The 14,151-nt window shown below is 53.4% G+C and overlaps 3 protein-coding genes across 5 annotated transcripts in view; all 3 read right to left on the reverse strand.

Annotated features, from left to right (window-relative positions):
* Positions 1-7,614, reverse strand: part of IFRD2 (interferon related developmental regulator 2) — a 35,814-nt gene extending 28,200 nt beyond the window's left edge. For all 3 annotated transcript variants that reach the window (XM_060110030.1, XM_060110029.1, XM_060110028.1), the window contains exon 1: positions 7,443-7,614. In XM_060110030.1, the coding sequence (XP_059966013.1) occupies positions 7,443-7,500 (58 nt within the window). In that variant the 5' untranslated portion in view covers positions 7,501-7,614. The remainder of the gene's footprint in view (positions 1-7,442) is intronic.
* Positions 7,615-8,058: 444 nt separating this feature from the next.
* HYAL3 (hyaluronidase 3) lies at positions 8,059-13,252 on the reverse strand. Its single transcript, XM_060109432.1, has 4 exons — positions 13,221-13,252; positions 9,164-10,074; positions 8,864-8,953; positions 8,059-8,747 (listed from the first exon to the last, which is right to left on the reverse strand). Exons 2-4 carry the CDS (start codon positions 10,055-10,057, stop codon positions 8,484-8,486), a joined length of 1,248 nt encoding a protein of 415 aa, XP_059965415.1. The 5' UTR covers positions 10,058-10,074; positions 13,221-13,252; the 3' UTR covers positions 8,059-8,483.
* On the reverse strand, positions 10,808-13,938 carry NAA80 (N-alpha-acetyltransferase 80, NatH catalytic subunit). The gene is given in 3 exon segments (XM_060109433.1): positions 10,808-11,866; positions 11,868-11,947; positions 13,632-13,938. Coding segments are annotated over 2 exon segments (894 nt in total). The 5' UTR covers positions 11,898-11,947; positions 13,632-13,938; the 3' UTR covers positions 10,808-11,002.
* Between the last annotated feature and the right edge of the window lie 213 nt (positions 13,939-14,151).

The raw sequence follows: 14,151 nt of genomic DNA on the forward strand, positions 1-14,151 counted from the left end.
AAAGAATAAATAAATAAAATAAAATAAATCAAAATAAATGGAAAAAAAACTACAATGAGGTATCACCTCACACCAGTTAGAATGGGCATCATCCGAAAATCTACAAACAACACATGCTGGAGAGGGTGTGGAGAAAAGGGAACCCTCTTGCACTGTTGGTGGGAATGTAAATTGATACAGCCACTATGGAGAACAGTATGGAGGTTCCTTAAAAAACTAAAAATAGAATTACCATATGATCCAGCAATCCCACCACCTAGCATATACCCAGAGAAAAACGTAATTCAAAAAGACACATGCACCCTAATGTTCACTGGAGCACTGTTTACCATAGCCAGGTCATGGAAGCAACCTAAATGCCCATCGACAGACAAATGGATAAAGAAGATGTGGTACATATATACAATGGAATATTACTCAGTCATAAAAAGGAACAACACTGGGGCATTTGTTGAGACCCGGATGGATCTAGAGACTGTCATACAGAGTGAAGTAAGTCAGAAAGAGAAAAACAAATATCGTATATTAACGCATATATGTGGAACCTAGAAAAATGGTACAGATGAACCAGTTTGCAGGGCAGAAATTGAGACACAGATGCAGAGAATAAACGTAGGGACACCAAGGGGGAAAGTGGCAGGCGGCTAGGGGTGGTGGTGGGCTGAATTGGGTGATTGGGATTGACATGTATACACTGATGTGTATAAAATTGATGACTAATAAGAATCTGCTGTATAAAAAAATAAACAAAATAAAATTCAAAAAAAAGATTACAGTAAAAAAAAAGAATAAAATAATGGCCTTTGCAGCAACATGGATGGATCTAGAGGTTATCATACTAAGTGAAGCAAGTCAGACAGAGAAAGACAATTTATCATATGACCTCACTTATATGTGGAATCTAATTTTAAAAATGATACCAAATGAACTAATTTACAATACAGAAACAGACTCACAGATCTCAAAATCAAACTTATGGTTACCAAAGGGGAAATGTAAGGGAGAAGGATAAATCAGGAATTTGGGATTAACACATACACATCACTATATATAAGGTAGATAATCAGCAAGGTCCTACTGTATAATACAGAGAACTCTACTCAATATTCTGTGATAACCCATCTGAGAAAAGAATATGAAAAAGAATGAATATATGTATATGTATAACTAAATCACTTTGCTGTACACCTGAAACACAACATCGTAAATCAACTATACTCCAGTATAAAATTTTGTAACGTAAAACAAACTCCCAAAAAACTCTCACTTTTCAAACAGCTCTTTGTTGCTATGTTATATTATTGTAAAGGTTAATTAAGTTATTAAAAAGATATTCTAAGCTTGTTTCTAAAGCTGATCACTGTAATCTATCCTTGGATGAAAATTAGGTGCCCATAATGTATAACCAGGGGATAATACATACAAGGAAAAAAAAATCATTTAGAGCTTCCCTGGTGGCACAGTGGTTAAGAATCCTCCTGCCAATGCAGGGGACACGGGTTCGAGCCCTGGTCTGGGACGATCCCACATGCCGCAGAGCAACTAAGCCCATGCGCCACAACTACTGAGTCTGCACTCTAGAGCCTGCGAGCCACAACTACTGAAGCCCGTGCTCCTAGAGCCTGTGCTCCTTGACAAGAGAAGCCACCGTAATGGAAGTCTGCACACCAAAGTGAAGAGTAGCCCCTGCTTGCTGCAACCAGAGAAAAGCCTGCGTGCAGCAACGAAGACCCAACGCAGGCAAAAATAAAATAAATAAATTTGTTTAAAAAAATCATTTAAAAGAATGTGTCCAACCTAGATAAAAGGCCTCTTATCAGGTATTCTCAAGTACATCAGGCACAAAGAAACTGAAGGGAATCAACTTCCAAGAATTAAGGTACTTTTACCCTAATTACTAGAAGTGCCCAATGGAGGACTTCCTGAGCCCTGATGTCAGTCTTCCCCTCCTCCGACCCTTACAAGTGCTGACCCTTTATTTCCAGTTTGCAGCAAACGGTTCGCTCATTGTCAACACCACTGGGGACACCTTCTGTACTACTCCTTTGTGGCAAGTTCTCTGGCATTAACACCTTGTTGGGAGACTACTTTAGAAGAGATAACATCTAGGGACTTCCCTGGTGGTCCAGTGGTTGGGACTCCGTGCTCCCAAGGCTGGGCGCCCAGGTTCAATCCTTGGTTAGGGAACTAGATCCCACATGCCGCAACTAAAGATCCCGAATGCAGCAATGAAGATCCCACGTGCAGCAACAAAGACCTGGCGCAGCCAAATAAGTAAATTAACATTAAAAAAAAAAAGAAGAGATAACATCTAAAGTTGTAAGTACAGGGCTTCCCTGGTGGCGCAGTGGTTGAGAGTCTGCCTGCCAATGCAGGGGACACGGGTTCGAACCCTGGTCTGGGAGGATCCCGCATGCCGCGGAGCGACTGGGCCCATGAGCCACAACTACTGAGCCTGCGCGTCTGGAGCCTGTGCTCCGCAATGGGAGAGGCCGCGACAGTGAGAGGCCCGCGCACCGCGATGAAGAGTGGCCCCTGCTCGCCACAACTAGAGAAAGCCCTCGCACAGAAAGGAAGACCCAACACAGCCAAAAATAAATAAATAAATAAATTTATAAAGTTGTAAGTACAAATCTTGATTAAATTGCACGGTGGATTTTGACAGGGAAACGAAACTTTTAGATAGCTAACCATTGCTCCAGTGGAAGCTGCTGTGTCCTTGGAAATGGCTGCTCCAACGAGGGCTATCTTACAGGCAGGAGCCATTCCTCCAGCGGAGACTATTATCCCAGGGAAAAATGCACCCAAGGGTAAGGAGAGACCTCTGATATATTCAGGAGCTCCTCTGTACTCTGAGTTACCCAATGGGCCCATTTTCAGCCCAGCTAGCACCCGCAGAGGAGTAAGTTACTAACCAACTGCCTCTAGGGCTCTGCCTCTAAGAGAAATTTATAATAAAAATCAAGAAACAATAAGAGGGCTTCCCTGGTGGCGCAGTGTTTGAGAATCCTCCTGCCAATGCAGGGGACATGTGTTCGAGCCCTGGTCCGGGAAGATCCCACATGCCACGGAGTGACTAAGCCTGTGTGCCACAGCTACTGAGCCTGCACTCTAGAGCCTGCGAGCCACAACTCCTGAGACTGCATGCCACAACTACTGAAGCCTGTGAGCCTAGAGCCCGTGCTCTACAACAAGAGAAGCCACCTCAATGAGAAGCCCGCACACTGCAACGAAAGGGTAGCCCCCGCTCGCTGCAATTAGAGAAAGCCCACATGCAGCAACGAAAATCCAATGCAGCCAAAAATAAATAAATTAAAATAAATAAATTTTAAAAAAAGAAACAATAAGAGTTCATGTGCTTTTTTCAATGTCCGATTTAAGTCTGGCAGAAGTTGTAAAGTTTTTCTGAGGATTCTAAGCTTTCCACAAAGAAGTTTACTTGGTTAATGATCTCACCAGGGGGGATTTACAAATCTTATCCAACTGCTGCACCCCAGAGAAAGAACAGCATATAATACTGGCAGCCTGAGACCAACAGGGCCACACAGTGTACTGCTTGGGGAACAAAGCTGTCCCCGAGGCAGACCCACAGTGGAATTACTAAATAAATTCTATTCATAGGGATAGATGGGACCATATGATTAATTGTTTAATAAAGGCTATAAAAATGTTTTCAGTAAAACCTGTCAATTACGAAAAAGTAAAAAAAGTCCAACAGGAATTAAACGAAAATCTGACAGTATTTCAAGAAAGGTTAATAGAAACTTTTTAAAAGTATATGAATGTGGCTCCCTCCTCTTGGGAGGGACAGGCCCCTTTGGCTATGCATTTCATAGCCCAGTCTGCCCCAGACAACAGGCACAAAATTCAAAAAGCAATGGCCGGACTTCCCTGGTGGCACAGTGGTTAAGAATCCGTCTGCCAATGCAGGGGACACGGGTTCGAGCCCTGGTCCGGGAAGATCCCACATGCCATGGAGCAACTAAAGCCCCTGCGCCACGACTACTGAGCCTGCATTCTAGAGCACGCAAGCTACAACTACTGAAGCCCGCACACCACAACTACTGAAGCCTGCGCACCTAGAGCCCGTGCTCCGCAACAAGAGAAGCCACTGAAATGAGAAGCGTGTGCACCACAACGAAGAGTAGCCCCCGCTCTCTGCAACTAGAGAAAGCCCGCGTGCAGCAACGAAGACCCAACGCAGCCAAATAAATACATACATTTTTAAAATAAACAAATATGTGGTAAAAAGCAATGGCCGGTCCTCAGACACCTATAAGCGACTTGCTCCAATTGGCTTATTCAGTTTTCAATAATAGGAATATAACCTAAAAGATTAAATGCACCCAAAGAAATATACAAAAGGTCCAAATGATGGCAGTAACTTGGTCCTCTGAAAAACCACTAAAGGGGAGGCTGGGCTTTCTGGGCCAATCTGGCCATGGTAAACCACAGGGCCCGTGGGTACCGAGACAAAACCAGTGTACCCTACATGGACAAGGGGGCACTGAAGGAAAGATTGTGATCAATGTACCCTTTGCAAATAGCCAGGGCACTGGCAGAGGGAATGCCCCAGACGCCAGAAAGTGACAGGGACCCCTCTGCCTTTGATGGTTTTACAATCCAAAGACTGAGGGGGGCCCAAGGCCAAAAGGGGATCCACCTAGAGATACCATCTACATAACTAGTGTCAAGCCTCAAACTTTGGGTGGTAATTGACGTGGCGAGCCACTTGATAAAATTTCTCATAAACACCAGTGCAACCCTTTCAGTCTTAACCCAAGACTGAAAGCCTTAACAACCATAGGAAATATGTAATGGGAGTGTCAAGAAAGCGACAGGGGCACACTTTCCTGGAACCCCTTTTGTGCAACATCAATGGCTGGTCGTTTTTACATTCCTTTTTGTTTGTGCCTGATTGTCCTCTCTCTTTAATGGAAGGGACTTATTAACTAGATTAGGGGACACTCTGTTTCTCGAGGGACAAGGAAGCCACCCTTATCACTAAATGATATTAACAACAACAAAAAAGAAAAACAGAGTAAATCTATAACTAAAATAAAAGTCTCAATAAACCCCAAAGTATAAAACATTAAGGCTCCGGGACTAGCCAAAAGCAAACAGATCGAGGCCTCAAGTAACTGCCTTCCAGATTTGTAAAATGTTTTGAAAAAAATGGTTTGGGTCTCCAAGATTATGGCTACAATCTCTTTTAATAACTCTTCTAATGCTTATTGCTGTATTTCTTTCTTTTTTTCTTAAATAAACTTATTTATTTTATTTATGTATTTATTTTTTTGGCTGCATTGGGTCTTCGTTGCTGCACGTGGGCTTTCTCTAGTTGCAGAGAGCGGGGGCTACTCTTCATTGTGGTGTGCAGGCTTCTCATTGTGGTGGCTTCTCTTGTTGCGGAGCACGGGCTCTAGGCATGTGGGCTTCAGTAGTTGTGGCTCATGGGCTCTAGAGCACAGGCTCAGTAGTTGTGGTGCACGGGCTTAGTTGCTCCTTGGCATGTGGGGTCTTCCCAGACCAGGGATTGAACCTGTGATCCCTGCCTTGGCAGGAGGATTCTTTTTTTTTTTTTTTTTGTGGTATGCGGGCCTCTCACTGCTGTGGCCTCTCCCGTTGTGGAACACAGGCTCCGGACGCGCAGGCTCAGCGGCCATGGCTCACGGGCCCAGCCGCTCCGTGGCATGTGGGATCTTCCCGGACCGGGGCATGAACCTGTGTCCCCTGCATCGGCAGGCGGACTCTCAACCACTGTGCCACCAGGGAAGCCCGGCAGGCGGATTCTTAACCACTGCACCACCAAGGAAGTCCCTGCTGTATTTCTTTCAATTTGTATCTTTTATAAACTCATCCTCCGATGCTTAACGTCCACAAGGGCTAAAAGAATAATGCTAACCAGAGGGGCCTTGGCTTCTGGTTCTCCTAAAAGAGAAGGGACAGTCAGCCAGGTGTTTTACTTCTTCCCCAGGCAGGCCTACATTCCATCTCAGCAGAAAGTAGTTAATGATAGGTTGTCACCCCTTACACCCCTTTAAGCACAAAGGGTAAACACCTGGAGGCGGGAATGATACGGACAGAGTAAAAGGACAAAGTAGGTGATTAAATAGTTAATCCCAGTAAGTGATTGTAAGTAAAGAAAAAAGTATGGGAGACCCCTGTAAGTTAATGATCACTCAAGAAAGCAGGTTTGCTTAACCACAAAACCATGCAACAGAAGCATGAGACATGCCACAAAACAACAAAACAATGGTGGAATGAGACCCACATCCTGCCCAGTGAGCTCAGGTTAATGATTCCTAGGACATACGTGCACTAAAAACAAACATATAAGGAAAGGGTGCCATTATACTAAAACTTGAAATGATTTATCATGTTAGTGTATGTTACCGCCTTTTTGCTCATTTCCATTGCGCCATGACAGTCCTGGTTTGACCACGTAGGAACAAGAAAACTCCCCACCCGACTTGGAAAAGGAATTGATGATGGAAGCTTGATGTCTCCTCAGTAATGAGGAAGAAGGTGGTCTTCTCACCCTCCCCATTCTTCCTCTGATTATAAAACTATAGCTCACCATGTTCTCCAGATGGCACCCTCTAACCCACCCCCTTGTAAGCCTCTCAAGTGTCCTACTCTAATAAGTCACTTCTTATCTATCACTTTGCCTCTCCCTGAATTCTTTCTGCTCTAACGAACGGGAGCTACTCGGACCACGCACTGCCCACCCCCCAACCAATGCATTTCTGCGGTTTCATCAGTAGATTGTCTTTACTGCTCCGGGGCAAGCAGACCCATGTTTGGTTCAGTAACACCCTCACCCAAGCCCCACTGAAGTGGCGGCCAGATCTGAGCTGTGCCTAAGAGGCACCCCATCCCTACAGAGTAAACATATGTGTTTACTGCACCAGGACATGCTCCTCTGGTCGACCTGATAAGCGACTCCCTGGACTGCCTCCGGCTCCAGGGCGCTCATCAACCTTCTAGGTCCAGGCAGCCAAGTCCCAAATTTTGCAGCCTCCCCACCATCCCCTCTCTCAGTTCTCTGGGATAGCCCAGGCCTCCGGCCAACTTCCTAGTCCAGTCCAGGCAAGGATCAGGGCTTAGAGAGGGGGCTGGCTTCCTGCTCCGTCTGGCCTGTTTGTCCATCACAACAGACAACTTGGGTAGAGAGGCAATGAGGAAACCAACCAAGGCCGGGATGTGCGGACCAGGTGCGGGCGGGGAGCGAGGGCTCCGGGCAAGCGGGCGGCGCACTCAAGTTAGGCGCACACGTGGCCGCTGACTCCTTGGGCATGTGCCGGTCACGGGGAGAGTTGCGGGTGGCACCAGACTGGTCGAGGCAGGAGTCTCTACCCCAGGACTCTTAGGGACACCGACGGGAACCCACACAGGGCCCCAGCTCAACGTTCCTCAGTTGCCCAGAGCCCCCCGCTTACCTCCTCCGCTGCGCTGGCCGCCTCTGCGGGGCGCGCTGCCTTTTCGGGCGCGGGGCATGCCGGGAATCGGGCGCGACGGGGCGCGGGGTCAGGGACCCGGCGGGCGGGGGCTCCAGACCAGCGAGTCGCCGGCCAATGCGCTGAGTTGAGACTTGGGCAGACGACGGGAGCCACACGCCACGCGCGCCACCATCTTCGCGAGGCGCCCCGCCCTGCCAAACTTGTCGAAGCGCCCCGCCCTGCTAAATGGGTGGCCGGGAAGGCGAGTTCCTGGTCTCTCGGTTCATGGAACCTCTCCATGCGGCCGAAACTACTATTCCCAAGGTGCTGCGCGCGGATTACCGCCCCCCCCCCCCCCGGCTGGGCGCAGAGCACCTTGGGAGTTATAGTCAGCTCCCGGGACCCACAGGCCCACGACGCTCTAGCTGAACTATGCACCCACAATGCCTTGCGGCGTTTTCCCCCCACACCCCCACCCCCTCGCCCAACACGTGTAGTCGTTAACTCTGTAGCTGCCCACGACGCAGGACCGGCATCTCTGGGTACTTGCAGCGGGCGCTCGCGACAGGAAGAGGGTGGGTTTGGTGGAATCGGGGAACAGCCAAACCTCAAGCAGTGAAAGAAAAAGTAACTTTATGATGAAAGCAGATTACAGACAACAGCTTAGCACTTACAGATCTTAGCCAAGATCTCCTCAGGGGCCCACCTGCCCCTGGACGGGTCTCCTGTGACCTCTCCATGGACGCAGTGAGGTGTAGGACAGAGCCCTGGGCTGGCAACCTTAACCTTCTGGAACACCGACTCTTCCTGGGGCTGCTTTCTTGTCAGGAGGGATCAGGTGATCTCAGAGGGCCTCTAGTTTTAAAACAGTATGGTTTTTTCTGGCCTCTTCCACTCCCCAGGGATCCCATGGGAAGTGGGGTGTGTGCATGGGAGAAGTGACTGTAAGCTAAATAGAACTAGAGTGGGACAAAGTCCTCCCTCCAGGACTGGAAAGATGGCAGCAGGAACATGAAGGTCAGAGGCAGGTGACTCCTGGCTTTATGTTGCTTCTTCAGGCCTGGGCTCCTGGCAGGTAGCGCCAGCCCAGCCCCAGTAACAACGGCAGCTGAAGGACTCCCAGTCTCCAGGGCTGCCATCTGGCTCCAGGTGCAGAAAGACTTCCAGTTGTCCTGGGTCTTGCCAAGCACAACGGCCATGGCCATGGCACCGCTGGTGACTGCAGGCCATGGCTGCCCTGGTCACGTTGATCACATAAGGGCCCAGGGTGCTCACTAGGTAGTCATGGAGATGCCAGCACTCCTCCTGAGGAGAGGGAAGGGATGTATCAATGCTTCTGCTCCATGGCCCTGACACGGTCTTTCCCCATCTCTGGGACCCCAGCATGGGCTGTGTGGCAGGCTGGAGGGGGCAATGATCACCTCAGAACTGGAGAAGCTCAGGTCCCCCCAGAGCACCACGCCGGCTGCCCCCAGTGCAGCGCTCACACCAATGGTCTGCACAAGTTCATCCTGGAGGCAGAGAGCTGCTAAGCCAGGGCTGGGCTGGCCAGCTCCATCTGGCCCCACCTCCACCTTCAAGAACTTTCATGGCTCACTGCCATGATCCGATTCCACCCCTAGAGGAAGGTCCCTTGGCCCTGAGCCTCTGAGTGGCTTCTCAGGCCCTCAGAGAATGTCAGGCCTCCCCAGTCAGACCCCTAGACTTCAGTTTTCACTCACCTGGGACAGGAACCTCCCAGAGCTCCGGTGTGTGAGGCGGGCATAGGCCAGGACAGGCAGGGGATGTGGGTGCCCAGTGAGGGCCACACGGAAGGCCTCCTCCAGGCGGTATCGGACAAATGCGTGGTGGTGAGCAGGTGGTAACCTGGGTGGGAGGTATATGCTGGGGAAGAGGGCGCTGGAGGCGGCCCAGAGCCAATGCAGTTGCGTGTTGCGGGCAAGGGTGGCTGCATGGCAGTGGCCCGTGTAATTGGAAGCTCTACCATGCCAGCCATTGCCACAGGCCGGGAAGCGATAGAAGCCCCAGAGCCCATGGGGCCGCAGTGCCCGGCCTAGCCACAGTGTGTCCTCCATCAGTGCACGGGCTGCCTGTTCAAAGCCGATACGGGCCTTGTAGAGCTGCTCCTGGGGATCCAGGTTAGGGAATACCCGCTGTGCCCAAGCCCAGGAGGCTGTCTGATAGACCTGGCGACGGCCCCAGTTCCCAGCCCAGAGTGGACACCATTCCTCCCAGTCCAGTACTGCCAGGCCAGCGAAGCCAGGTTGCAGACTGTGGCGGATCTGATAGGCAGCCCATGCCAGGTGGCGGTCAAGGGGCACAGCCTGGGGGATGCCCCCGTTGTGAGCTGTGCCCCTTGGCCCAAGGTAGGGATAGAAGCCGAGCTGGTTCTTGTAGAAGATGGTGACATTCTGGCCGTGGAAACGCTGGCCACGGTTGGATGCGATGCCCAGGGCCTCTAGTGGCAGGTGCACGCCAAAGCGGGCCTTACAGTGTGCTGAGGGCACGTTCCATAGCACCAAGAAGGGGCGTTCAGGGGCTTGCAGCAGGGGCTGGCCACATCTCAAGCACAGGGCCACCCCTAGCACCAGGGCCAGGCCTAGCTGCATGGTCATGCCCCAGGGATGGAAACCTGCAGGAGAGAAGGGGTGTGAGCTTAGACTGCATGGCCATGGCCACACCTTCCACACAGCAGAGAAAGCTGGGAAAACTCCTCCAGCTCCTCTTCACAAGAAAGGGAGGTGCATAAAGCCTGGTTCCCAAGGGGTCTCATAGGCCTCTCAGAGCAGCCACAACCCAAGCTGGCTTGGGCAGCTCCCCTTCTGTATTGTCCATCTCTGCCATGGCACCACCGTGCCCTCTGACACCTCCCCCACCTACAGCCTTCACAAGTCCCCTTCTTTCCTCTGCCCATTTTGTTTCCTGCCCCAAGAACACTCAGCCCCCACCTTGCCTGGCTTAATTTCTACTCAGCACCCAGGTCTCTGCTATGACATCACCTGCCCTGGGAGGTCTCCCAGATCTCCAAGCGGAGTGAGGAAACTCGAGCTCCCGCTGTCCCAGCATGGATCCTGCCACAGTATGCCTGCCCTGTCCCTTGGGTTGAGACCCTATCTGTCTAGTTCCCCACTGTCTGTGCCCAGTCCAGGGCCTGTAACACAGCAGGTGCTCAGTGAATGGTGATAAGTGAATGTCTCCTTGTCCCCTGGGCCTGGCAGAGTGAGAGAGGTAAAAGGCAGGTGTCCCTCCACCCATGGCCCTAAGGCCGAGGTGGATCTGAGGGCCCCTGCAGGGACAGAGGACCTAAGACAAGGCTGGGAGATGAGGGTGGGGGTCAACAAATACACTGTCACAACCACACCCAACAGAAGCCTTTATTCAGCCACACTGACAGCTCTGAGCCACAGCCATGGCGCCATCTCCACTGGCACTCAGGAGACATGCCTAGGCTGAAGCTGCCCTCAGGGGCTAGAAGCTGAGGGATGGCCAGTGGGCTGAGGCTGGTACTGTCCTGAGCAGTCAACTGACCCAGAAAGACAGCATCTTGCCCTGGGTAGCCCTCAGATGTCTTTCTCCATCCAGAATATGGGGCGTCTTCTCAGGTCTTGGTATTGAGTCTCCAGCAGGCTTTGTGGAGGGGGCCCTCCTGGAGGTGGGGGTGGGGTGGTCAAGGGCTCAGGCAGGGGTGGGGGTGGCGGCAATGATGACCCCTTGGGGGCTCTTGGGGCAGCTTGGGCAGTCAGGCTAGGGGCCTTGCAGGGTGGCCGGGGAAAGGAGGCCCTGGGGAAGGCACTGAGCAGGGTGGCAGGCAGCCACCGACTGGTGAAGACCAGGCCCTGCACAGGCTCACCCAGCTGGTAGCCCAGGTGGGCGTAAAAGTGCAGCTGGTCATGGGTGGTGAGGTGTAGCCGGCGGAAGCCCCGGGCCTGAGCAAAGGCTTCGAGGCCCTCCATGAGGCGGCGGCCAAAGCCCCGGCCCCGCAAGGCTCGGGCCACCACCACCGTCTCCACTAGGAGGCTCTGGGGCCGGTCCAGCACCCGTGACAGGCGGGCATGGCCCACCACAATGGGGGCTGCCTCTGGCGTGGGACGGGTGCTCAGCAGCATCAAGCAGAGGGGGAAGGCATCGGAGGACTGGCCCAAGGAGTGCAGGCGGGAGGCGCGGCTGCGGGGCCACTGCTCATTGATGAGGTCGGCACAGGCATCCAGGAGCTCAGGTCGGCAATGCACAGGCTCCAGGGTCAGCTCAGCCAGGTTGGGGGCTGGGGTCTCCTCTGGCTGGCGTGCGGGATCCAGGGTCAACTCAGTTGAGCCAGGACTGAGGGTCATCTCTGGATGGCATGCAGAACCCAGGGTCAACTCAGCTAGCCTGGGGCTCAGGGTCAGATCTGGCTGGTGTGTAGGATCCAGGATCAGCTTGGCCAGGTTGGATCTCAGGGTCACCTCTGGCTGGCATGCAGGATCCAGAGTCAGTTAGGCTGGAGTGGTACTCAGGATCAGCGCCACCTGGTGTATAGGGTCTAGGGTAGGGGTCAGCTTGGCTGGGCCAGGGCTCAGAGTCAGCTCTCGCCTACATGTGGGATCCAGGCTCAGCTGCCAGGCTGGGAGCCAAGGTCATCTCCTGCTGGGTTCCAGGTGGCTCAGTGCCAGGCTGGGAGTTAAGGCCACAGTCTCCAGGCAGTGGTATCTCCTGAGACCAGAAGGGTGCTCCTCCTGTGGACAACAGCCATGCTGGGCTGTGCCAGAAGGGAGGATGGGGCTGGGGCAGGGAGTGGCTGACAGAGTGCTAAGGAGGGCCACGCATCCTGGAACTGGTGGGCTGCACCTTGTCCCCATACTCACCTGATGGCAGGTGACCTGGAGGATGCCATCCCCTATACCTGGGGGACCTGACTCAGGTGGAGAGCAGAGGGGATGGATCCTGGGTGCTCTGCCTTACACTGGATGGAGGCTGAGGGCTAAAGGCTAGGGCAGAACTCAAAAGACTCCAGGCCCCAGCCTGCTCTGACTACCGCTTTGTCCTCCTCTACATCCAGCCCTACACCATTGCAGCTGGCTGGCCATCAGACAGAGCATACAAACTAGACACCACTACCCCCTGCTTAAACGCTGTATTCCCTTCGGAGGGAACACAGCTTCCCTAGGAACTTCCCTGTCCCACCCTTCTCCCTACTCCAGGTCCCAGCCTTTTTGACCACCTGGGCCATGCCTGCCACCTAACCAATATTGGGGTGCCATTCACCCACCCATCAGGCTCAAATTTCCCCTCCCTGGACTGCCTTCCCTACCAGGGGCACAGAGTCCATGGCTCCCTCCCCAACACTGCCCAGCTCAGGACACTTTGACTGGGCATGGACCCAACTGCCCCTCAGAAAGGGTCTGGCTCACACAGCAATGTGGCTCCTGCAGGCCTGGTTCCCCACTGGCCTGTTTCGTAGCCACCCTAGCTAGATAAGAACCACAGCTTCCTTCCTACATCCACAGGGGTGTCCAACGGCTACCAGGTTGGGGGCTCAGACCTCCTGACCCCTAACTCCATTGTGTGCCCATCCTACCCCAGGCTCTGCTGGCAGGAGGGTCAATGCTGGGGGATTTCTAGCGATAGGTGGCCGCTGGGCCCCACCCTTCTACTTACCTGTTCCAGAGAGGATGCCCTGGCTCCCCTTCCCCACCTCCCCAGGAAGGCCCCGTGAGCTTGAGGCCAATTCCACACCGATCAGTAACAGGTAGCCCCCTCCCCTCATACCACATCCCACTCAGAGGGCTATAAGCCCCTCACCTGCATCAGCCACCTCCGCAGCAGCTGCACCCCTGGACCAGGAGAGAGGAAACCCCAGGATCCGCCCCTGAGCCTGGAGCCCCAGACTTCCCCCTCAGGCTTAACCCCTTCTGTGCCGACCCCACCCACTGTGGGTGGTGCTCCCGGGTCCACAGAGAGAGGCGGCAGTCTCTCCTGCCTCGGTTTCCCCCTTCCTCCCACTGGGTGATAAACCGTGGAGTTTGGGGGTGGGGGCTTCGGGAGCTTGACTCTGGGCGGCTGTGGCTCGGCATGCTCTGGGAGGGAACGACAGACGCAAAGAGGGCGTGCGGGGCGGCTTAGTCACTTGAGAACTGTACGCGCGGAGCGGACGGGGAGAGCGGGGGACAATGAGGACGAATACGCCGCGCATGGGGAGGGGGCAGTACTAACATGCTGACGCCTGGCTCCGTGATGCTCCGTGTCCTCGCTCCACACGGATCTGTATCTCGCTGTGTCTGGCTCGGACCCCTCCGGCCCCCGGCGCTCCCCCCCTAGCGGTGAGGCGGACGCACTGCAGCCGTCACGGCCCGCGGAACACCACCAGGTCCCGGGTCTTCGGGGCGGCCAACCCCCGGCCCCGGCCCCTCGCGTCATAACGCCGACCCGACGCAGACTGGATCTCTGCCCTGGCTCTACCTCTGCCCCTCCCGCCCTTGCTTATCCAGGCCCAGCTCCCTGTGAGCGCGAACCGAGCGCCGGCTCCATTACCGGTGGGCTGGGCTTCCATCTTGCCCCGCCCCGCCCCGCCCCAGACTCAGATAGGTCTCCCCCCAATTCAGCTTTGTCTCGGCTCACGTCAGCCTCCTGCCCAGCGTGGAAACGGTCAGGTGGAGCTTCCTCCCGAAATTTGGGCCCTACCCTGAGAAGCAGCCGCCCTCGGACAGACATCAAATCTGAGCGGGAGAAAAGA

Source organism: Mesoplodon densirostris, chromosome 10 (genome assembly GCF_025265405.1).
Source record: "Mesoplodon densirostris isolate mMesDen1 chromosome 10, mMesDen1 primary haplotype, whole genome shotgun sequence".
NCBI classification, from domain to species: domain Eukaryota; kingdom Metazoa; phylum Chordata; class Mammalia; order Artiodactyla; family Ziphiidae; genus Mesoplodon; species Mesoplodon densirostris.

Coding starts and splice junctions, on each gene's coding strand:
- HYAL3 (XM_060109432.1), bottom strand. CDS start 10,057: ATGACCATGCAGCTAGGCCTGGCCCTGGTGCTAGGGGTGGCCCTGTGC. Junction 8,954..9,163: donor CTGGGAGGTTCCTGTCCCAG/GTGAGTGAAAAC, acceptor CTCTGCCTCCAG/GATGAACTTGTGCAGACCAT. Junction 8,748..8,863: donor TGAGCTTCTCCAGTTCTGAG/GTGATCATTGCC, acceptor CCCTCTCCTCAG/GAGGAGTGCTGGCATCTCCA.